Genomic DNA, 25049 nt, shown 5'->3' on the forward strand with positions numbered 1-25049 from the left:
TTTGGCTGTACCTGACTCCTCACCCACCGTAACATCCGTGTTCCTGTAAGAGTGAGGAGGGGGCAGGGGAGGGCAGGCAAAGACACTGTACATACCTGTTTGTGGCTCAGTGGAGAGCTTCCCTGCTTTTGTATTCAGAGCAACTAATCCACTCTCTGCAAGGTAAAGGGACCCCTGACCATTAGGTCCAGTCGTGGCTGACTCTGGGGTTGCTGCGCTCATCTCACTTTACTGGCCGAGGGAGCCGGCGTACAGCTTCCGGGTCATGTGGCCAACATACTAAGCCGCTTCTGGCGAACCAGAGCAGCGCACGGAAATGCCGCTTACCTTCCTGCCGGAGTGGTACTTTGACGTGCTTTTGAACTGCTAGGTTGGCAGGAGCTGGGACTGAGCAACAGGAGCTCACCCTGTCGCGGGGATTCAAACAGCCGACATTCTGATCGACAAGTCCTAGGCTCTGTGGTTTAACCTACAGCGCCACCCACGTCCCCTCCACTCTCTGTAGGCGAGGCTTATTTGTTCAGTATTTTGAAATTCTGTGTTTTACTCCTGATCCCTCTCTTTTAGTTCCATTTTCTGTGGGGGTACAGTGGGTAATAAATCTAAATAGACACTGCTACCTGGGGGCTAGGAGAGAGTAATCTGCTAGGTTTTTGAAAGTATGAGAAGAAGTATAAAATACTACATGACATAATGGAGACTAATGCTATGCATAATACACAGCACATCATTCTGCATGCAGGCAGTCTTAATCCGTATAGTTTCTGTAATCTAAAGTTACTTTCATGAAGGAAACCTTTGCCCCGACAGTTTGAGAGGAGAGAAAGCTTCCTTTCTTTCACTAAGACAAAGATGGGAAACTCTTCATTAACCCCTCAGAAGGTGACCCCCATCTTCCATTTCAATTTTTATTTATGTTCAATGCAACATTAGTTTAAATAATGTTTATCCTGCTTTTCAACCGAAAAAGATTCCCATAATGCTTACAGTTCACTAACAATAAAAATAAATAAAATTGCTCATCATTGCCCTTGGTTTACAATCTAAAAAGGCACAACACAAAAAGAAAATGGATTGGGATGGGGAGAGGAAATAGGCAGACTCGGGTATAAGTTCTTAGTCCTTCTAATCACCAGCTGATGTGAAAATGTTCAAGACAAGGATAAGTCCAAACTTGCTGGTCTTTTGGCTATACCAACACATTGGTCGGTCCTCATCCTTTCTCTTGCTTCTGTTGCAACCTAGTGTGATGACTGCTGGCTTTTCCTTTGAAATGAAGGAAAACCCCAATGTTGGAACTATGTGTGCTATCTAAAATCTAGGAAGGTGTGGAGGAGAGGCACTTTTGGGGGGCAGTATGGCCTGGAGCTTATATATCCGATTTCCCAACATTTTTCCTAAAAGGCAGCTCCATGTGTGTGTTCCAGTCAGGTTAAAATGGGGACGATACGGGGTTATTTTACAGTAGTCAGTTTTGACTTTTGACAAAGAAGATTTCTGAAGATACTACTAGCATGCTCTTCGAAGTTTTAAAGAATCTGCCAGTGACCAAGCTGTTTTAAGTGATGTAACGTTCTCCTTCCAGGTGTGGGTGGAATTGAAACCGAAGCCGTCATGCTTGGCTTGCCAGTCGCCCTCACCCTGCCTGAGGTGGTTGGGTGTCAACTGACAGGCTCCGCCAGCCCTCTTGCCACATCAATCGATGTGGTCCTGAGCATTACAAAGGTAAATTAGAGCTCTCTTTGTTGCCAAGTCAAGCAGGCCACGTATTACTAGTTCTGCTGGAGGTGACATAAAAGTGCCTAGGATTTTATCTAAGGTTACAGTGTCATTAGCAGTGGTTTGGCAAGGCTTTAAGAAACTTTGTGGCAGGTAAACAAGGGAAATTGAACACCACCTCCATGGATACCCAATGAAGTTTGTGGTGAAGCAACTGGTGCTCTTTCAGCAGGTTACCCCTTACTGGGGACAAGGAGCAGCTGTTTCAGGGCAGGTTCCTAAGCAGCTCACCATGGTAACCCCACATGTGGGTCTCTCTAGCCTTAAAGACCTTCTGGTTTCAGAAAGAGCCATGCCTGGCCAACATAGTGTGCATATGGTTCAGTCTTCTTTCTCCCTTCTTGCTGCAGTTTGGATGGGAGGCCCTTGCTCCCATCTGCTTGGATTCCTCTGAAGAAAGGCTTTGCTTGGGGCTGAACTAGGAATCACCTCCTCCCCCTTCCTCTCTGAAGCCAATCTTCCACCATCCCTATTCTCCTGTAGACACTAAAGAACCTGCTCTGTGTTGGCTTCCAGCTGAGTGTTTATGAAGAAAAGAAAGTCAACTCAGGGACTGATTTGATTCCCTCCCTTCCTAGATACTGAGGGCGAAGGACCGTGGGGTGAATAGCCATACTTCAACTATTAGTTGTAAGGCGGATATGGAAGAGAATACTTCATCCATTCTAGACCAAAGCTTGCAATGACCAGGATAGTGTCTCAGCACTGTGCTTTCTGTCCAAACCTGCTGCAGAATTTCATGCTAAGGATACAGTAATGGTTAAACCAGGGTGGATTAAAAAATCAATGATCAATGATTTTTTTAAAAAAATAAAAAATAGGATTTTTTAAAAAAAAATTAAATCAATTTAAAAAAAAATTAAATCAGATTTTTTTAAATAAAATGCTTTTGGAAGAAAAATATTTCTAAAGATAGTTTTCTGTTTAAGTTACATTATAGTCCAAAGGCTGTTCATCAAGAAATAAGGATTTGTTTTAAGTTTTTCATGAGTGCTTAAACACAGTCTAAGTTTGTTTTTTAAAAAACCGTTTAACTACATCATTTAACAAACATGAATACATATGCTATAATGTTATTGTTTTAGTTAAATAAATTGTTATTAAGGAAATTATTTTTCTCCTTCCAATAAAGTACAGCAGAAAAGTTGTCTGAATATAAACAGTTAACTTATTAAACCTCACAATAATTTCATAATTATCTGTCTATGTATTTCTAACAGTTATATATTTCTTTACAATTATAGCAAAAATTACTGATTTTGTTATATCAGTAGTTTTTGCTATAACTGTAAAAACTACTCTGAAAATTTAATATTCCAAAAATGAAACCTTCATCTGGTTGCAAATATTAAGAGGATGCCAGCAAGGCTGAGTCTTTCTGTAAACAAAATGATTTAAATCAAGTCTTACTCACTAGTGATTTAAATCGTGATTTAAATGGATTTGATTTAAATCAAATGCACCCTGGGTTAAACTAAATAGTTGTGTCATTGAATCAAACGGAAAAGTGTTATTTTTCCAGTTTGTAGTATTAGATGTAGGCACCCCCTGTTTCCATGACTCCAGAGGGTAGTGAAATTGAAACCTTCAGAAGCATTGCCCCACAGCCTTATCTAATTGCTGTGCAACAAAAGGGCAGCACTGAAGAATGGTGACACCAGAAGATGGTGTGTTTAAAGAATTTGGCATGTAGCTTGACTCACTTGCCCAAAACATCTTGCAGAGCAATGAGGTGCACTCACTCCGCATCCCATGCTCCATACTCTGCTCCTTGCTGATTAAGAGGGTCCAAGGGTAGTCTCCTGCCTCATGCTAGTAGTTTATTCTAAACCTTTATGTCATAAGATGCCTCCTTGTTCTGCATGCAGCGTTTGATTTTTCTTTTCTTTTTTCCTCTCCTTAGCAACTTAGGCAAGCAGGCGTGTCTGGAAAATTTGTGGAGTTCTTTGGGCCTGGAGTTTCCCAGCTCTCCATAGGTGACCGGACCACAATAGCAAATATGTGTCCAGAATATGGTGCTATCCTGAGCTTTTTCCCTATCGATAATGTGACATTAAAGCACTTAAAACACACTGGTAAGACGGAAATTAAAACAGCTGGTTCTCCAGAGCTTTACCATAGCAATATATTACCTAGAGGCTTTCTGTTAAGTAACTGTTGTATGCATTTTAAACAAAATTAATTGCTGTAATATTTCACAGTTGTTGCGGGATTGGAATTTTCCCATGTGTAAGGGGCGAGGAACCTTTCCCAGCCCTGGGGCTGCATTCTGTTGTGGGCAGCCTTCTGGGGGACTCATGCCAGTGGCAAGTAGGGCCATAACCACAAGTGGATAGAGCAGTAGGTGACAGCCTTAACTTTTGGGCCGCATTCCAGCTACATGGAAATCGGAAGCGTCCACGTCATGAGTCCCATTGTGGGGGTGGAGGAAGTTGGGGAAGCTGCTGGTTGATGACACTGGGAAGGGGCCCAGAAGTTTGGGACAGACTGCGTCATGGCCTCGAGTGGCAGGGAAGTATGAACAAGGAGTTAGATCCCAAGGAGGGGCCCTGTAGCAAAGCCTTCCTCCATCAGTTAGGCCACAAAGAAGCTAGCGAGGTGGACAGTTCAGGTCCAGACCTCCAGAAGAAGTTTGGTTTGCTTACCTCTTTGCCATACTGAAGTTATGCCTGCCCCATTCCCATATAATGGGACCCGAGGGGGTTGTGCTACTTGCTGGATCAATGGCATAGGCCCTCCAGATGTTTTGGGACTACAACTCCCATTATCCCTAGCTAATGGGACCAGTGGTCAAGGATGATGGGAATTGTAGTCTCAAAACATCTGGAGGGCTGAGTTTGCCTCTGCCTGTGTTAGCTCTCTTAAGCCATACATAGCACCTGCTGTGCCTTTAAACCATGCTTTGTCTGTTTGTCATGCTGATCTGAGCATTAAAGATTTTGGTAGAAATCATACTCTTGAGTTATAGTTTCTCATCCAGTGAAAGTCTTGGATCTCTCCAATGTGCATGTCTCTCCATCAAGTCAAACGAGGCTCACAGTTCAGGGGTACATTGCAGTCAGGCAGAAATACTGCAGAAGGGCTTTGAGGAGGCAAGGCCTAGAGAGATGCCCAAGGCTGTCAGTGGAGAGGTCTGCAAGGTTGCATGCAGCCCCGGACCTGAGGGTCTTCACACATGTAGAGTGTGTGTGTGTGTGTAAGTAAAATGTATCTTCCTGCTCAATGTGTATATCTGAGAGACTTGATTTGGTTCACTTCTGTCTTCCTTTAAGTAAGATGCTGCAGTAGATACTCGGGTTACCGTCTTTTTTCCTGGCTAATGCATGCAGGAAACTGGGAGTTAAGTGCTCCCTGGAAGGGACTCTTCAGAGGCTTGTGGTATTTCGAGTTAGGAAAAGGCAGTTAAGTTCAAGCCTTTTGTTGCACATGTTCTATTGAGCTACTCTGTTATGTTGCTATATCAGCAAATAATGTTGCTGTAAATTGTTTTGGTGACTATGGGGTTTAATGTGAAATTGCGTTATTTGATGGTGTTCTGATTTTTCTTATTTTATATTGCTGGTGCTTGTTATGTGATTACTGTGTTTGTATTTAGGTACATTTTAATGTACTTGTCATGGCCTTTGGCACAATCAACTTACTGATTTGAATATCAGCAGAAGGTTCATTACTTAAACATTTTTTTCTGATTATTTAACCGTTTCCCACAGGCTTTGATGAGACCAGGCTTAAGTTGATGGAAACATATCTTAAAACTGTGAAACTACTTCGAAGTGATGAACTTTCCACAGAAGAACCTGAATATTCCCAGGTAATGTCAAAATGGGCTTGCCTCTTTCATATTTGCAGCTTGAGTCTTGCTTGGACCCTTTACCTTGCCTCACCAGCCAATAGGATCTCCTGTACCTTCAAGAGAACCCAATTCCCTGTTCCAAGCATGGGGAGCATGTCCCCCTCCAGATGTTGTTGGAATCAAGTTTCGTCTGCCCCAGCCGCCATGGCCTAACGGTCAATGGTGATGGGAGTTATAATCCTGAAGCACCTTGAGGGGCATATAGTCCTCATACTTGCCTCATTCCAACCAACTTTCTCCTTCCCATTTTGTCCCACCTGTACCCCATCCCATCTACAATATAATAAAGCTTGGGCAATAAAGATCCAGTGAACTGATGCTGTGACATTGCTGAAGCTGCAAGAGCTTGGATCAGTACCTGGATGAGACCACTGGGGGCAGCTCAGCATTCTGAGCTTTCAGAGCATCAAAGGAGGGCAGCTCCTATAGACAGGTGTCTTTACCATCAGTCAGCTACTGAGCATCTTGAGCTCTCTTGCTCTTTCCATCTGTAACTGCCACAAACCAGAAGACTCTACTGTGCATGCCTCTTTTACAGTTAAGCATTTTTGTGCATTTTAATGGTATCACATCTTAGCCAAAAGAGCACACATTATATTGCCTCCTGGGTGGGTTGAAGATTTCCCAAAATGTCTCCCAAATTACAATGTTCTGTGGCAGTTTCTGATATTCGCAGGGAGTTCTTGTTGGAACTGGGGTGGAGCAGACTATGCGAAGTGGTTTGGGATTTCAATCACTAGCTCTTAGTATTTCAATCTTAGTAATTTTTTATTGGCATTTTAGATTACTGCTGTTCAGTAAAATGGCCTTTGTAAACTCCTAATTTAGGGTGACTTTTTCAAAAATATTAAAATCGCACAAGAATATCTTGCTTCAAGAAGTTGTTTTCCATCTTTTGCTAGAAAGAAAAGATGATAATTTCAGCTTGTCTGCAAAATGTGCCTTACATAAATTGCCAAAGCCTGATTTGTAGAAAGAAACTTGTAAAATTGTCCAGGTAGTCCACAAATTTTGGCTAGCTTATATTGAAAGCCTAGGTAGCAGTGCAGTGATGTATACTGTGCAATAATTTATTAACAAATGTTCTACTCCATCAGGTTATATGCATAAATCTGGGTTCTATAATGCCCTATGTAAGTGGTCCCAAAAGGGCACAGGACAGAGTGGCTGTTACAAATATGAAGAGCGATTTCCAGGCCTGCTTAAATGAAAAGGTATGTGCAGTTGAAATGAAAAACTACTGTTAGGATTCCTATGTTTTTGAATTATATGGTCTCTGTTCTGTGGCAAAGGGTCTCTGCCATGGGAGCATATACGCCCAGTGCTTTTCCAGCTGCACTGGCTCCCGGTGGAGTACAGGGTCAGATTTAAGGTGCTGCTTTTGACCTTTAAAGCCCTTCACGGCCTAGGACCCTCGTACCTAAGGGACTGCCTCTCCCGGTATGCCCCACAGAGAGCCTCAAGGTCCATAAATAGCAACACCCTAGTGGTCCCGGGCCCTAAGGAAGTTAGATTGGCTTCGACCAGAGCCAGGGCTTTTTCAACTCTGGCTCCGGCCTGGTGGAACGCTCTGCCTCATGAGACCAGGGCCCTGCAGGATCTGATTTCTTTCTGCAGGGCCTGTAAGACAGAGTTGTTCCACCTGGCCTTTGGCTTGGAGCCAATTTGATTCCATCCCTCTTTCTTTTTTCTTTTCCTTCCCCTCCTGCGAGGAGGCTACATTTTAATATTTTAATGTTGTATTTTATTTTTGTTTTTAAGTTGTAATCATTCATCTTGTTTTTATTATTGCTTGTAAGCGACTCTGAGCCCGGCCTTGGCTGGGGAGGGCGGGGTATAAATAAAAAATTATTATTATTATTATTATTATTATTATTATTATTATTATTATTAAAGAGGCCTGCTTCTTTCACTGTCACAACATTTTATAAAACAAAAATTAAGCTCTTTCCTGTCAGTCGTGATGTTTGAAAGTCAAAGGGCACATCTTGATAGCATGTCTTCCCATGCTCCCAGCTGGGCACTGTAACATGCAAACATGAGTGCAGAACCCTTGTCTCTTTCACTGGTTGACGTGCTGCCATGCAGAAGACCAAACATTTGTCTTGGTCTGCACGAAACTATTAGGAATGGGAGGATACAGATTGAGGTATTCCATGCAGATTTTGCAATCAGAATTAATAAAATAGTTTTGTGTTAGTTCCCCCAATTTATTGGAGATGTTGCCACTGGATTTTGGCTTCCTGGCTGCCAAGGCTATACACCAACACAGGATTCTAGTGTCCCCTCTCTTGTTTAAAAGCATCTTTGAATTTGTTGTGTAATTGATTTTGCAATGCCTGTTCTGATTCTCTAGGCTGGCTTTAAAGGCTTTCAGATTCCAGCTGAAAGGCAAAGGGATGTGGTTCCTGTGGAGTATGAAGGAAATGAGTACAAGCTGGCTCATGGATCAGTCGTCATTGCTGCAGTAATCAGCTGTACAAACAACTGCAACCCCTCTGTAATGTTAGGAGCAGGTATACTCTGCCTGGATTCAGTTTTCTTCTCTATCTCTTGCTGTAACAATGGCGTTATAGAGCCGAGTTAACCAAACCGCCATCCTATAAATGTCTATAGAAGGCAGACAGAGGAGTTTGTGCCAGTGTAGCTTAAGCAGAAGCTTGAAAAGTGTGGAGGTGCCTTTTAGTTATAATACCATTAAATTTGGATAGCTGAAATTGTACTGGGATTGTGGTTTTTTGTTGAACAGTGTGTCTTTAAAATGCTTCACAGATTGTGCAGTACCTGGTGCAACACGGCAGCTTTTTCACAGTTCCCAGTGTTCTGCACCTGACAGTAGTAGCTGTTCTTTTTTTTAAAAATGTATTTTATTATTTATTGTGTTTAAAGTTCTGTTCGTTACCTGTGAAAAAGTGGTGGTAGTTTTTGAAGTCATGCCTGCAGTACTACAACAGCAGTGTCCTGGACTAGCTTCCAGCACAAGAGCAGCATCGCTAATGGTGACCTTGTGCCAGTGAAGCTGTGATTTTGTTCTTGCCTTAATATAAACAAGTGGTCAACCTGCTGGCTCATAGGATTGAACTTTCTGGGGATTTATGCAAAAGCATAAATGTTAGAATTTCGGCTTTCTGAAATTGCTTATCAAAAGAGGATGAAGGTCATAATCCGCTACGCCCCATCAAAATGAATGGAGGCTATGCTGCACCAGGGCTTGATATTGCCGCTTATGAAGTTAATATGATATCTAGAGCTGTCGTACATAGAATCATAGAATTGTAGAGTTGGAAGGGACCCCATGGGTCATCTAGTCCAACCCTCTGCATTGCAGGAATACCAGCTGAAGAATCCCTGACAGATAGCCATCCAACCTCTGCTTTAAAACCTCCAATGACAGAGAGTCATACATTGTCCATCTACCCTGAACTGTTAATCCTAACTGGCAACTGTTCATCAGGGACTTGGGCAGAGATTTCTTCTGGGTTGTGGACAAAAAATTCTTCAACACATACCGTATTTTTCACTCTATAAGATGCACCTTTTCCCTCCTAAAAAGTAAGGGGGAATGTGTGTGCGTCTTATGGAGCAAATGCAGGCTGCGCAGCTATCCCTGAAACCAGAACAGCAAGAGGGATTGCTGCGCAGCAATCCCTCTTGCTGTTCTGGCTTCATGGATAGCCGTGCAAAGACTCTTCAACGACATTTGATTCAGAATATTTTTTTTATTGTTTTCCTCCTCTAAAAACTGGGTGCTTCTTATACAGTGAAAAATACAGTAGCTGGAGACTTTTTTTTAAAGGGATATTGCAGGGTTTGTGCCTGAGACCCTTCTGCATGTACATAATCTGTTCTAAACTGAAGGGCAAACTTTCCTCCAACAGCTACCTGTTGTGGTAATTTATCTATAGGCAACATAACTTTGCCCCTTAGAATTTTTGTACCGTTATTTCACTGCTGCTTTCATCCTTCCCTAGGTCTGTTGGCCAAAAAAGCCATTGAAGCTGGTCTGACTGTTAAACCGTACATAAGAACCAGCTTATCGCCTGGCAGCGGAATGGTCACGCACTATCTCACTTCCAGTGGTGTATTGCCATACCTCAATAAACTTGGGTACTAACTTCTTTGCTCTCATATGTAGAAGTTTTAAAGACTCTGTAAAGACTCTTATATGTAGAGGCTTAAAATGCATGTTTAAAGTGACATGGTCAAATCCAAAAGAAGTAACACATGCAAACCTCATATAGCTTCTGAATTAGTATGTTGCTTGCAGACTCATTGGAATTTGATTCATTTTTAAAGTTTCTGCGGCTCATGGTTTTTAGCCACATCACATCTGACCAGCTCAGCATTCAGAAGCTAAATAATTGCTATAAGGCATATGTTAAGCATTGCTGTATTTATACTCATAGTATTTTTTTATTTAAAAAAAACACAGATCATAATTTGCTGGGGGGGCATGCTTATTTATTGAAAATTTGGTCAAGCACACAGGAACATAGGAAGCTGCATTATAAGGGGTCAAACTATTTGTCTTATCGGAGAAACATTCCAGCAGCTCTTAAGGATCTCAAGACATGGGGCTGGATCCAACTAAGGTCTTGTCAGAGTAGACCTACTGAAATAAATAGATGTGACAAACACAGCTTCATTAACTTATGTGAGTCTACTCCAAGTAGAACATGGTGGGATACCATACAGAGGTCTTTTTCCATCTGCTGCCCTTCCTTTTTTAAAACTGGAGGTGCCGGGGGTTGACTCCGCAACCTTTTTCATGACCTCCCATTTTCCCACTGGCAGAAAGGATTTCAGTATGTCAGGCAGAGAGTCTTGAGGCCCTGGCCATGCAGCAGCTCTCTTCAAATGATCCCATAACGTGCAGGGCAACTTCAGAGATTTCACTGCAGTGCAAAGGTGAATGAAAAAGTAGGTTGCACTAATGAAACACTGACATTTTCTTAAAATCCTGGTTTTGCTCTAGATTTGAGGTCGTTGGCTATGGATGTTCCACATGTGTTGGGAATACCGCTCCTTTGCCAGAAACCATTCAGAATGCAATTGTGCAGGTAATGTTTTAACAACTGTAGCATAGTGGACTTTGTTCCTGTTGACCAATTGGGGAAAATAAAAAGTCCAGACTTTGCCCTGCTGACTGTTTAGGCTGGAGGGTGAGAACTTCTGTGCAGTGTGCAGAGCTGGGAAAGTAGGGGCCCTTTTTCCTATTATGACCCCTGTGCACTTAAGTATTTTCTGTCTGTCCCATACGGTTATGAAAACACTCTTGGAGTATATATCTTTATGCGCTAGGAAATTTTATACCAGTATTGGAGTTCCATTCTAGTCCCAACAACATCTGGAGGGCGGGAAGTTCCCCAGCCCTGGTTTAAAGGCAAATTCTGTAGTTTGAGTGTTGAGGAACAATATGAGGTTAGGAATATGAGAAGCGAATAATCATTCTTGCCACTAAGAGGGTATCCTTCATCAAGGGTTACCCCTCAGCTTTTCCTTTATAGCTACTTGTAAACTCTCACAGAACTTCAAGCAACCATGACAATGAAGTTGAGAAATCTAATATTTTCTGCCTTTCAGGGTGACTTGGTTGCTTGTGGAGTTTTGTCTGGAAATAAAAACTTCGAAGGCCGTCTCTGCAGCTGCATCTGTGCCAATTACCTTGCTTCCCCGCCTCTAGTTGTGGCTTATGCTATAGCAGGAACTGTGAATATTGATTTCCAGACTGAGCCATTAGGTAACTATCCCTCTCCTTCCAGCTTCTATTTCATCCAGGACTTGGCTTGTTCCTCTAATGCTCTCAGGGCATTTAACTTGCTCTAAGAGCAACGCTTACCTTTCTTGCGCTGTTTGAAGCCTACCTAGTGTATGACGCACTATGGCCTAGATTCCGCTACGCCATAAAATAACCTACCTATGTTTTCTAACAAAGCAACCAAGTTGATCGTTGTGAACCAGTTCAGCAATTTTCTCTTCTGCAAAAGTGATTTGCTTTCAGGTGAGCTAAGGGGAATGTTGTGTGTCATAGAGCGAATCATGTGCAGCTAAGAAAGCTCTTGGGTGTTCGTAATGCTTTTAAGGGTAGAAATGGCAGAGGAGTAATTTCTGCAATTATCACCATGATCAAAATTTCTTTGTAGGGGTCAGTCCTGATGGCAAAAGAATCTTCTTGCATGATATTTGGCCCACTCGAGAAGAACTTCAGCAAGTGGAAGAAGAGTTCGTAATATCATCCATGTTTAAAGAGCTGAAGGGGAAAATGGAGGTAGGTTGGCATTGTTATTAATCAGGGATAGGGATCCTCAGGGCCAAGCACTGTCTCTGCCGGAGGCTTTGCTCCTTCTCTGGCCACACCCCCTGCGCTCCAAGCCCTCGGGCGCTTTTGCCTGCCTAGCAGGTGTCCTGGAACTGTAATAATGCCTCTCGCTTGCCTGTCTGGAGAGGGTGTGTGCATGGGAAACCTATTCCTTTTTTTGCATGGCTGGTGTGTCCCCTCCTGTAGACAGGGTAACAGTCACATACATGGATCTGCCCACTTTTGCCTCTGGTCCCTCAGGTCACTTGCATTTCCATGAGGGAATGTGTCCTTTGGGGTGAAAAAGGTGTCCTACCCCTCTTCTGACCCAGCAAGACTCAAACGAAACACTTTTTCCTGTGCATCACTCGGTGTGCCATGTTCCTAGCAGGGAATGTAGTATGTAAATTTTAAAATGAAATTATGCATACTGGTTCAAACGCCTTTAGCACTTCTGTATGCCAGATCTATAGCAAATATAAAAATCAAGAGCATAAACAGCCAGATGTCCTGATTTATTTACTGTGTTTATAACCTGCCTCTGAGGATCTCAGTCAGTCTCCTTCATTCTCACTGTTTTATCCTCGCAACAACCCTTTGAAGTAGGTTAGGCTGAGATACAAATAAATTAGGCAGGGTACAAATAAATTATTATTATTATTAACAGCAAAAATTTTTTGGAAGGCTGAGTTAACAAGAGTTATCAGTTACAAAGAAAAGAAATGTTGATGTGGTATTTTGTTGTGGCGTTTCCACTGTATTATATTCAGTAACTGGCATTTTGGGTACAAGACAGGAGAAGATGATCAGAAGTTTATATCTCCTGCTTTGCAGAAAGGAAATAAGCGGTGGAATTCTCTAGAAGCGCCTGAATCAGTCTTATTTACGTGGGATTGGAAGTCTACTTACATCCGATGTCCTTCCTTTTTTGATAAGCTTGTAAGTATGGTAACACCAAGTCTGTATGTTTGAGGTGTTCTAGGTATTGTAGGAAAGGGAACTTAATAAGTGGGGGGAATGTTTCTAACCACAATTTAAGATGTCAACTCCGTTCTACTGTCCTTCTCAATGGAAAGGATCTCTTATCTCTTATGTGATCATGCTCCCTGCTGTGGAAGTGCCATGGTCTGATCACTACGCTCTGAAAGCCAAGATTGACTTCCCGCTCCTCCCTGGCTCGGGTGGCGAACCTATTTGGGCTCGTCCGCGAAAACTGATGGATCCTGATAGATTCCGACAAGCCTTGCGGAACCCTGCTCCTCCTGGCGACTCATTAGATGACCTTGTTGAGGACTGGAATAACCGGCTCTTGGCAGCCATTGATGAGATCGCACCTAAGCGCCCTCTGCGACCCCGTCGAAACCGGGCCCCTTGGTTTACTGAGGAGCTCCGGAAAATGAAGCGGGATCTCAGACGGCTAGAGCAAGTATGGCGACGGACTCGTGACGGAGCCTCAAGAACATCTTATAGGACGCTTATGAAAGCCTATGAGATGGCTATGAAAGCTGCTAAGAAATCTTACTTTGCAGCTTCCATTGCATCCGCTAGCTCTCGCCCGGCACAACTTTTTAGAATAATTAGGTCAATAACATCCTTAGGAGGACAATCAAATTTAAGCACAAATTCGACCCACAGCTGTGAGGCATTCGCGAGTTTTTTTGCGGATAAAGTCCTACTGCTCCGCCGTGACCTCCCTGCCAATTTAGATACAGTGACTGAACTGGAGGCCCCTCGAATGACTTCAGGTCCAGTGTTGGACCATTTCGATCGGATACTCCCTACTGATGTGGATAGATTCCTCCAAGTTAGTAGGCCCACCACCTGCCTCCTTAATCCATGCCCGTCTTGGCTGATTAGGGAGTGTCCAGATGTTGCGCGGACCCCTCTGGTTGAAGGTATCAATTTGTCCCTTGACACGGGGACATTCCCAGGGGAACTGAAGGAGGCAGTGGTGTGTCCACTCTTAAAAAAAACTTCATTAGATCCCTTAGACCTATCCAATTACTGCCCAGTTTCAAATCTTCCATACCTGGGTAAGGTAATTGAGAGAGCGGTTGCTGAGCAGCTTGGTAGGTTTCTGGAGGAAACATCGGCATTAGATCCATTTCAGTCCGGTTTCCGTCCTGGTTTTGGGACGGAGACGGCTCTGGTTGCCTTAACAGACGATCTCCGTAGACAACTGGATCGAGGCGGGTCAGGACTGCTGATCCTTTTAGATTTGTCAGCAGCCTTTGACATGTTCGATCATGATCTTCTGGACCACCGCCTCGCAGACGTGGGGATACAGGGCATAGCCCGTAACTGGTTATGCTCTTTTATCTCTGGTCGGGAACAGAGGGTGGCACTAGGGAGGGAAATGTCGTCGCGCCACTCCTTGGTGTGTGGAGTGCCGCAGGGCGCAATTCTCTCCCCGATGCTTTTTAACATCTTTATGCGCCCCCTTGCCCAGATTATCCGGAGCTTTGGGCTGGGCTGTCACCAATATGCTGATGACACTCAGCTCTATCTGCTGATGGATGGCCACACCGACTCGGCCCCAAACACATTGACCAGATGCTTGGAAGCTGTGGCTGGATGGTTTCGTGGGAGCCGATTGAAACTAAATCCTTCGAAGACAGAGGTCCTATGGCTAGGTCGGGATGGCATGGGGATGAGGGACCAACTCCCTTCTCTTGCGGGGGCCCAATTAGTGCCATTGCCTTCCGTTAAGAGTTTGGGTGTAATCCTTGACGCCTCCCTTTCCATGGAGGCGCAGGTTACAGCAACAGCCAAGGCGACATTTTTCCACCTTCGCCGCATCAAGCAGTTGGTCCCTTACCTTTCCCGCCCTGACTTGGCCACAGTGATCCATGCGACGGTCATCTCCAGGCTTGACTACTGTAATTCGCTCTACGCGGGGCTGCCCTTGAAGCTGTCCCAGAAACTCCAGCGGGTACAGAATGCTGCAGCGAGGCTCCTCATGGGGTCTCTGCCATGGGAGCATATTCACCCAGTGCTTTTCAAGCTGCACTGGCTCCCGGTGGAGTACAGGGTCAGATTTAAGGTGCTGCTTTTGACCTTTAAAGCCCTTCACGGCCTAGGACCCTCGTACTTCCGGGACCGCCTCTCCTGGTATGCCCCACGGAGAGCCTCAAGGTCCATAAATAACAACACCCTAGTGGTCCCAGGCCCTAAGGAAGTTAGATTGGCTTCGACCAGAGCCAGGGCCTTTTCAACTCTGGCTCCGGCCTGGTGGAACGCTCTGCCTCATGAGACCAGGGCCCTGCAGGATCTGATTTCTTTCCGCAGGGCCTGTAAGACAGAGTTGTTCCGCCTGGCCTTTGGCTTGGAGCCAGTTTGATTCCCTCCCTCCCCCCCCCTCTCTCTTTTCCCCCCTTCTTTTCCTTCTCCTCCTGCGATGAGGCTACATTTTAATATTTTAATGTTCCATTATTTTAATTGTTGTGTTTTATTTTTGTTTTTAAGTTTGTAATCATTCATCTTGTTTTTATTATTGCTTGTAAGCCGCTCTGAGCCCGGCCTTGGCTGGGGAGGGCGGGGTATAAATAAAAAATTATTATTATTATTATTATTATTATTATTATTATTATTATTATTACACTACAACTAGGTTCAGGACAGTCAAATGGAAGTACTTCTTCAAATACCACAACATTAATTTATGAAATTTGCTGCCACAATATGTGACAGCCACTTCCTTAGAAAGATTAAAGAAGAATGGCCATATTCTTGGGTGGCTACTAGTCTTAATGACTAAATGGCACCTCCGTGTTCAGAAACAGTATGCCTTAGAATATGAGAAGCTAGAGGGCATCTGCTTTGCTTGTTGATTTCTCAGAAACATCAGTTTTGCCTTTGTGGGAAGCTGGTCCTTTGCTAGATGGTCTCCTTTTGCAGGGCTGTGCGCACGTTCTTGCTTTCATACTTGGAACACCTTTACCTTTTGACATTAGCTACATTTTGTGCATTTTGGGTGTGTTTTCGACTAACCTAGAGAGGGGGTGTATTCATCTACTTTTGTGTCCATTCATCTGGCAGACCAAAGACCCTCTTCCACCCCAGTGTATTGAAAATGCGCACGTCTTGTTGTATTTGGGGGATTCGGTCACGACAGATCACATCTCACCTGCAGGAAGCATTGCAAGGGGCAGCGCTGCTGCCAGATACTTAACCAACAAGGGGTAAGAAACTTCAGAGGAGCTGTGAGGGAAAGAAACTGAAGGATTCAGCTGGTCCTCACAAATTGCTTTACTGTGGTGGTTGCTGCTTGGCCAGATGAACAGTGTGTGCCATAGCTAAAGTAGGTTGCTAAGCAGGATTAACTGAATTTCTTTCAGGCTTATAGTCAGAATTTTCTGCATAATCTGTCCTGTTTTTACTGGACCCTATTCATAGTGAAAAGGAACGTGGGTGGCATTGTGGGTTAAACCACAGAGCCTAGGACTTGCTGATTAGAAAGTCAGCGGTTCGAATTCCCACGACGGGGTGAGCTCCTGTTGCTTGGTCTCTGCTCCTGCCAACCTAGCAGTTCAAAAGCACGTCAAAGTGCAAGTAGATAAATAGGTACCACTCTGGCAGGAAGGTAAACGGTGTTTATGTGTGCTGCTCTGGTTCTCCAGAAGCGGCTTAGTCATGCTGGCCACATGACCCGGAAGCTGTACGCCGGCTCCCTCGGCCAATAAAGCGAGGTGAGCACCACAACCCCAGAGTCAGCCACAACTGGACCTAATTGTCAGGGGTCCCTTTACCTTTATTCATAGCCAACCTTCTGCTTAGTTCAGTGTCATCTGCAAAGCTTTATGTGTTAGGCTGCAGGTCCCTGCAGGGTTAACAGGTAGTCAGAATGCCTTAAGTGCCTGCTATCCATTTAAAACTGACACACATGAAATAAAACTTTGACCTGTATTCTTAGGGTTCCACACCTGACTATGGCACAGGAAAACTTCCCTAAGGGATGTTTGTGAGCAAAGTCCCCTTTTCAGGTTGCACGTTTATACTGAGCATGCTCTGTTGTCTCTCGTAGCCTCACGCCCCGTGAATTCAATTCCTATGGTGCTCGGCGGGGAAACGATGCAGTGATGACAAGAGGCACCTTTGCAAACATAAAACTTTTCAATAAATTCATTGGGAAACCTGCTCCTAAAACAATTCACTTTCCAACTGGACAGACGGTGAGGACATATTTGTTCAAAGCTATGGGGGGGGGGCAGCTGCGTATTAGAAATGTCCCCATGTCCTTTCCCCCCATCAATTTCTCTCTCTTGCTCTCTCCCCTGCAGCTAGATGTATTTGATGCAGCTGAGTTGTATCGCAAAGAGAATATCCCTCTGATAATCTTAGCAGGCAAGAAGTATGGGCTGGGGAGCTCAAGAGACTGGGCTGCAAAAGGACCTTTTTTACTGGTATGTTTCCGTTGTGTTAACTTCGAAGTAACAAGAAGCCTCGGTGTTTTATTACTTCAGGCTGCTTGACAGGATTTTGCTTGTTTTTCATAGAACTTAAAGCATGCCATTTTGTGCCTTCTGAAATGCACGAGCCAGTTTTTTCACTGAGCTTTAAAGAGTGCCAGTTTGTGGTTTTGACCATTAAATTCACAAACTGGGACCAGTTTAAAGATAATGTACATCTGAATCAATGATTTAACATAGTTGCTTCTTGCTTCTCGACCAGAAATCCTGGTAAACGAGACCTAACTTGAGGTTTTATTTCAGTGGGAATAACAGATCTAGGACTACCCTCATGACTCTTGGCTAGCATTCCAGGCCACCTTCCAAGAAACTAGATTTCTCTGTCTTGAGATTTTCGCCACGTTTTGTATTAACAGAAGGGTTGAGCGGTTGTATAAAGATGACTTTTATTATTGTTCAGATGGTATCTAAGCCAGATATAACTGTTTCTGCAGGGTGTGAAAGCAGTTATTGCTGAAAGCTATGAGAAGATCCATAAAAGTCATTTGATTGGAATGGGCATTGCTCCGCTCCAGTTCCTCCCCGAGGAAAACGCAACGTTTTGGGGCCTGACAGGCAAAGAACAGTTTTCAATCTCGTTTCCTCATGAGTTATCCCCTGGAATCTCTCTAGATGTAAAGGTAACTTAGACTGACTTCTGAATGCAAGTGTTAGTAATAGAAGAGATTTACTTTTTCCTTGAAGCACAAATGTGATGGTTTGTCCTCTGTTGTAAGATGGTAATGACACAGTTTTATGGTATCGACACCATTTCCCATAAGGTGGAAGTGTAAAGTACAGTGGTACCTTGGGTTAAGTACTTAATTCGTTCTGGAGGTCTGTTCTTAATCTGAAACTGTTCTTAACCTGAAGCACCACTTTAGCTAATTGGGCCTCCTGCTGCCACTGTGCCGCCGGAGCACGATTTCTGCTCTCATCCTGAAGCAAAGTTCTTAACCCGAGGTATTATTTCTGGGTTAGCGGAGTATGTAACTTGAAGCGTATTTAACCTGAGGTACCAATGTAAGTTAATATGAGCTGTGTTTGGGGGGCGGGTCTCCTTTTGAGTGAGAAGTCAGCACCAGAGTTGGCCTTTAGATCAGGGATGGGGAACCTGTGGCCCTCCAGATGTTGTTGGACAGGTCCTCAGACCTAACTGGCATGGCCAGCGATGAGGGCTGATGGGAGTTGTGGGCTAGCAACACATGGAAGACCGCAGTTTCCCCACCCCTGTAGAGACTTAGAGAACTGCTCCTAAGGTACAAATACAGTGGTACCTCGGGTTACATATGCTTCAGGTTACAGACTCCGCTAACCCAGAAATAGTACCTCGGGTTAAGAACTTTGCTTCAGGATGAGAACAGAAATCGTGCTCTGGCGGCGCAGCAGCAGCGGGAGGCCCCATTAGCTAAAGTGGTGCTTCACGTTAAGAACAGTTTCAGGTTAAGAACGGACCTCCAGAACGAATTAAGTTCTTAACCCGAGGTACCACTGTATATGCAAAGCAAGCTGTGCAAAGCGGCTCAGGGTCCCGAAAGGTGCCCAGATACAGGGAAGACTTATGTCAAGGTCATTTGAATGGTGCAAAAACATAATTGGGAGCAATGTTGTCTGAATTCATAAAGAGACATATTTTTAAACACATGAAGGGCTACACAGAGGCGCAAGGCACAGGGAACTATCTTAAGGCAATAATTTTTTGAGTGCAGCAAAGTGAGGGGCAGGGGCAGAGATCTGACTCACTAGGTATCTGGTGGGTCTGCTATGGGTAGGATTTAGTTGAACACGCCTCGGTTGCACAGGTGACCCAGAGACTGAGCAGGAGCTGTGCAGTTGCCCTGTGCTCTTGTGCAGCTCCCTTCCAGTGAAGCTGACCTACATATCGTATTTTTCGTCCCATAGAACACACCTACTTTTTGGGGGGGGGGAAATAAGGGGAAAAAAATTCCCTTTATTTCCCCCCCAAAACCAGGTCGGGGAACAGTGGGATGGCGGCGCTGCGCCTCCCCGCTGTCCCCCGAGCTTGTGGGGTGGCCGATGTCTGTCCGGCGCGCGGGGCGCTCCTTCAGGGTTCCCCACGCTGCGGATGTCTGTCCGGCGCTCGGGGCGCTCTGCTTCAGGGCGCCCCACACGCCGAGCGGCAGGCTGCGAACACCTGCGCGAAGCACGGTGCGTCCTCCGGAGGGCGCCCCGTGCGCCGCACTGCCAGCTGCTGCCCGCAAGCCTTGCGCGCCGGGAGGAGTTCCCCCGGGCGCGCAAGGCTTGCGGACACCTGCGCGAAGCACGGGGCGTCCTCCAAAAGCGCCCCATGCTCTGCCCTGCCAGCTGCCGCCCGCAAGCCTTGTGCGCTGGGGGGAGTTCCCCCGGGCGCGCAAGGCTTGCGGACACCTGCGCGAAGCACGGGGCGTCCTCCGGAGGGCGCCCCATGCTCCGCGTTGCAGGCTGCCGTCCGCAAGCCTTGCGCATCCGGGGGGAGTTCCCCCGGGCACGCAAGGCTTGCAGATAGCTGCCTGGAGAGCGAGAGGTGTCGGTGCGCACCGACGCCTCTCGTTCTCCAGGCTTCAGCGAAAGCCTGCATTTGCCCCATAGGACGCACACACATTTCCCCTTCATTTTTGGAGGGGAAAAGTGCGTCCTATAGGGCGAAAAATACGGTAATTATTGTGGAGTGGTATCCAATTTAAGTTAGTCATGATAAGCTTACATCCATTGATTTCAGTGGGTCTGCTCAGAGTATGACTTGCGTATCTGCCACAGTTATTTCCTTACATAGGGGTTGTTTTTATTTCATAACTTATGGGAAAAGGAGAAACACTTAGAATCAGAGCTGTGAAGAGCATAGGAGTCCCAAATTGCTGCTTAGGGGCAGATCTGCATTCTCATTCCCAGATCCCCAACATTACAGACTTTGCTGGTATTTTTATTAAGTCATTAACTTCCACAAGCAATAAAACTAGTTTAGTTTAAAGCAAGACTTGAGGGTCTCAGGATTTTTGTTTCTGCAATATGCTGTTGTTATTACAGAATATCCTACTATAGAGATGTTAGGAAATGACACAGTCCTAACATATTTCTTGCTTTTGCCTCTCATTCCTGTCTCTTTAAAGACAAACACAGGGAAAGTATTTCACGTGGTTGCCGCATTTGACAGTGACATGGACATAACGTTATACAAACATGGTGGCATTCTGAACTACATGGTCCGAAGGCTGTTGTAGAGGCCTGCTCACACCTCGGGGGACTATGCATCAATGGGCCAACCCTGCAATGGCTTGCACAGGCCTCACTCCATCGATGGAACTGCGTACAGTCCTGCTGCACTCTGAAATTTCGTCCATGGATGTAAAAGATTGTGAATTGTTGTAGTGACTGCAGCAAGATCCGTCTGGATTTTAAAAATAATACTCGAATGGTGCTATTGACATTGCTTAAAAAATTGACGTGTGTGTTGTGAAAGAGAGCTGTAAGTATGGGGAAGGGCGGGAGGGGGTTGTCTTAGACCATTTTGTAAATAAAGTGACATGAAACCTGAAACTGAATTGTGTTGAAGATTTTAAGCCAGAAGACTATATGTCGTTGGGCCCCACCCCAGTTTTGGCACCTTCAGCTTCCTTACTGCTGTCTGTTGGTTTGAGGGCAGCACATGGTTTGGCTTGATGTGGTTGGGTAGTTTCCTTTTAATTAAGGTTTCCATAAAAGCAAAAGCAAAAGTCAGCATGAAGGCCACAAGTTACAAACACAGGGCTCTGCAATCTTAACACAAAACTAGGTGAATTTTTGACAAGGAGCTAGTACAGATATTTACAGGGTTGGCCTCACCTCCCCCTTTGCTGAAACAGCAGCAATCTCTTTTCCCCATTTGCCTTTTGGAGTTAATAGATCTAGAATGTGGCAGGGACAAAACTAGACTTTATTTCACCCAGGTCAAAGATTTAGTTTGGCAGCCCCCCCCCCATTTCTGTACACACACACACACACACACACACACACACACACACACACACACACAGGCTGAGAGCTTCAATGGCATTCCTCTAGAGACTTCACCTGGGGCAAATAAACAGGCTATCCCCCCCCCCCCGCTACGATCCTGAGAGAAGCAACCTGGGCTACCAATCACTGAGGAACTGAGCTGCAACAATGGGTTTCGATTAATAATTTTTAAGAATTGTCATTTATAACAATCCAATAAAAGCCACATTAATACAATACCAAATTATAATACCATTAAAAAAGCCAATTATCCAGTACCAAATTAAACAATTTTGAATGACTTCCCGGGTTCTAGATTTCAGGGAATGATGATCTTATTTTGTCCTGCTCCAATACTCTCAGTCCAAATACAACAGTTCCGATCTTGATCCTTTATTTTAACAGCCACTGATTTCATTCACATTTAACTGTTCCATATCCATTAGGTTTGCAAGGGGAGTTTGATCCTGTAAATTTCTGTGTGAAATGTTTGTTTTTCGTTCATCTTTACTCTTCATGTTCTATTCCATGCTCAGCATTTCCCTTCACTTGCGCTTTCTGCACTCAAGGACTGCAATTTTCACTGCATCACACGCCATTTTGCTTATCCAAGACAGAGAGGTCTGGTGTCTCACTATAGTCCTGGGCAGATATCCAGAATTATCTTCTTTGATCCCTCTCCCATCCGTTAACAAGCCGGTATCTCTCCAAAGCCATGATAAGTCAGAACCAAAGTCTTCTTTACCATTCCGTAGAAGGTCAGTGCCACAAATCATTGCGATGTTTTCACACAGTTCAATTCTTGCAATTAATCCGTAAAAATAATGAAGTTCTCGTTAATTCCCTCTTGCATTTTTTCCAATCCATTAACAATACTTCGGGGGAGGTTTGCCGAATCATAAAACAGCAAATATAATGTATATAAAGAAAGGGTAAAGGCTCCCCTCCCCCCACATACCAATCAGGTTAACAATGAAAATATTCTCCAGATTAGACCTTGGCACTCAGTGGCTGATTCATTTAGAAAGTTATCTTGTCCCCTTAGTCCAGAACACGCCTGTTACTTAGATCCAAAACCAAATCCATCCTAAGAAACAGAAGAACCTCCGCTCATAGTGACCGCGTTGGAGAGTTACTGATACGTGCATCAGCGTCCCCTTCCTCCCACATTCCATCAGAACGAGAGGCAGGCATCAGACGATCTGCGAGTGAAACTCACACACACACCCCGACCAGAGACGGGGGGCTTGCAAGGATAATTACTTTCAAATTATCCTTAATTAGCTGCACGAACGATCTCCGCTAGTGTGGGAGCCGCTTTTCACCATGGCGGAAAACATCGGAAGCCGCAACAATGGGTTTCAATTTGTTCTGTTTTAACTAGCCTCTCTGGTTTTCTTCTCTTCTGCTTTTAGTATGCAGTGAAAAACAGCTGCAATTTTTTGGCCTAAAGAATATTTTAAATACCCACTTACATTGCTGAGGCAGCTCTGTGGCCTTGTACTCCCATTTACAGGACGGGATCAGTTCTTAAAGATCCTTGCATTCTGGACCAAACCACCTGTTAAAACAGGGACATTGCTGCTGCTGCTTTTTGGACTCTCAGTGTTGCCAATGGAAGCGTTTTCCTTTATATAATTGAGCATATTCTGTGTCACAGCAGGGAAAGCAGAGGCCTGGGGGTTTTTAAATGAGTTTGTCGGATTCTTTTTCACATACTCTGTACCTTAAAGTAGTTTTAGTTAACAACATGGTCTGTGCCAATTATTCTACAGTAAGAAGTAACCTTTAAGATTGACCTAGTCCACCAGATATACACAGTAAAATTGGTTTTGCTCTTTGGAAATTTCCACTGCACGAAAATGTCATTAGTAATTAAAGTCCATTTCAATTTATTGTATAAAGAGCAATTTAAGAACAAACACATCCTCATGCAGAAAAAATACGTTCCAAGTGAATAGTGCACCACAGAAAATCTCCAATGACAACCTAGTATCCTTGCAAATAATTTTGAGGAAAGAAAGGTTAAATGACCAGGAAAGAGTATGTGAGCATGCACATGAATCTAACCCATTTGAACCACTGTTCTTTTCAGTGAATGAGTGAGATAAACACCTTAGCCCTTGTTTGGTGTTTTATTGAGTTCTGTTGGCATTCTTTAAAAGTCTGGTTTGCACGTAACACTAAGCCATGGTTAATTAAACCACGGTTTGCTTGCTTGCCTGATCTCTGCCCAGGGGCTTAACTCTGTTTTGCTTGCTTACTGCTAACAAGCCATAATCGGAAGCTAGGTTTGTTGTTAGTTTATGACTCTTGCTTTGTTTTAACTGTAGCTTCATGTTCTACACAAACCCATCACTCTTCGTTATTCATAGTTCCTTTGGCTACCCCATTCCAGAAGCTCACCAAGTTAGAAAGGCATGAACAGCTGAAAAGCAAAACAAAACTTTGGAGAAGCAAGCTCTAGTTTGTTTGACAAGCCAAGGTTTATTCTTACAGGTGAACCAGGCCGGTATTGTCTAAACTTCCTGTTTAGGGAAGTTTTTAATGACTGATGTTTTAATGTATTTTTAATCTCTTGTTGGAAGCCGCCCAGAGTAGCTGGGGAAACCCAGCCAGATGGGCAGGGTATAAGTAATATTATTATTAATTTATTATCATCATCATCTCCACTAGATATGATGTGCTAGGTGCTTTTCTCAAGGTTAATAATACCTTTTTACTACCAATATACTGAGAAAGGTCTCTTATCTGCATTATTGGTGTTTGATTGAAGTGCTTGGCATCCGAGTTCTGTCCTGATAACTGCAGAAGGCAAGGTAGTTGTTACTAAAGATACTTTACCAATAGTAATATCTAAACTAACTTTTTTGGTCTGGTGGGATCTTCTTTGTTAGTGTAAGGGATCAGTGGACCCAGACTCAAAAATACTTGCTCCTTGAGACGTGCAGCTGGTTTGTCTTATCAGATGCACCCATCATTCCCTAATAGCAAACTGAACATGACATTTGTGAGGCCTGCCTGAAGGCGCAGACACATTTAAATGTTTGTGACTTATACACAGGATCCCTCATCTCTTGCTGCCCTATGCCTTTGGGAGTAAGTTAAACACCACCCATAAAACACCTTCATTAATGCCCTTGTTCTGATAAACTCAAATGCTTCTTGAAGCAAGCCAACTTCATTCTCATAGGCATGGCATTATTTTCCTGGTCCGTGAAATCAGTAGTAGGTATTTCCTTAAAAGTACAGGGCCTCCCTTTGTAGTTTTTCGCTGTGTGTGACCGACAGCTTCAGCTGCCTTGATGGTTTTGGCCATCACTTGGATTTTCCCTTCCAAACTGTTTTCAAGGCTCAGTCCTCTGTATATTTACTTGGGAGCAATTCCCCTTGACCCCTATGGGATTTACTTCAAAGTAAACATGAATTAAGTTGGGCTGCAGGTCTGGAATCATTTTAGTGGGACTTGAGCACTGCCACCGCCCCCCTTCGAGATCACACTCGTGGATGTGAGTGGGCTTGTCTTCCTGATACAGGCAGAAAGCATATCTGAAAGACCAGAGCTGAGTGATATACACTGTCTTTTTCTTTACATGCAAAGTAATTCCCTGTATGGCCCTATTGGGTTGAGAGAAATTACCTATATCCATTGCTTAGCAGCAGCACAATATATATTTTGCTCAGAAAGGCTTGGGGCGAG

The 25049-nt window shown here is 44.2% G+C and overlaps 1 protein-coding gene across 2 annotated transcripts in view; it reads left to right on the top strand.

Annotated features, from left to right (window-relative positions):
- Nucleotides 1-20911, top strand: part of IREB2 (iron responsive element binding protein 2) — a 41150-nt gene extending 20239 nt beyond the window's left edge. For both annotated transcript variants that reach the window (XM_083698208.1, XM_083698209.1), the window contains 15 exons: nucleotides 1586-1725; nucleotides 3683-3854; nucleotides 5490-5590; nucleotides 6730-6846; nucleotides 7989-8148; nucleotides 9604-9739; nucleotides 10608-10692; nucleotides 11216-11372; nucleotides 11776-11900; nucleotides 12765-12869; nucleotides 15969-16111; nucleotides 16954-17101; nucleotides 17210-17332; nucleotides 17833-18018; nucleotides 20485-20911. In XM_083698208.1, the coding sequence (XP_083554334.1) occupies nucleotides 1586-1725; nucleotides 3683-3854; nucleotides 5490-5590; nucleotides 6730-6846; nucleotides 7989-8148; nucleotides 9604-9739; nucleotides 10608-10692; nucleotides 11216-11372; nucleotides 11776-11900; nucleotides 12765-12869; nucleotides 15969-16111; nucleotides 16954-17101; nucleotides 17210-17332; nucleotides 17833-18018; nucleotides 20485-20595 (2009 nt within the window). In that variant the 3' untranslated portion in view covers nucleotides 20596-20911. The remainder of the gene's footprint in view (nucleotides 1-1585; nucleotides 1726-3682; nucleotides 3855-5489; nucleotides 5591-6729; nucleotides 6847-7988; nucleotides 8149-9603; nucleotides 9740-10607; nucleotides 10693-11215; nucleotides 11373-11775; nucleotides 11901-12764; nucleotides 12870-15968; nucleotides 16112-16953; nucleotides 17102-17209; nucleotides 17333-17832; nucleotides 18019-20484) is intronic.
- Nucleotides 20912-25049: the final 4138 nt, after the last annotated feature.

Source organism: Podarcis gaigeae (genome assembly GCF_964106915.1).
Source record: "Podarcis gaigeae genome assembly, chromosome: 9".
NCBI lineage: Eukaryota > Metazoa > Chordata > Lepidosauria > Squamata > Lacertidae > Podarcis > Podarcis gaigeae.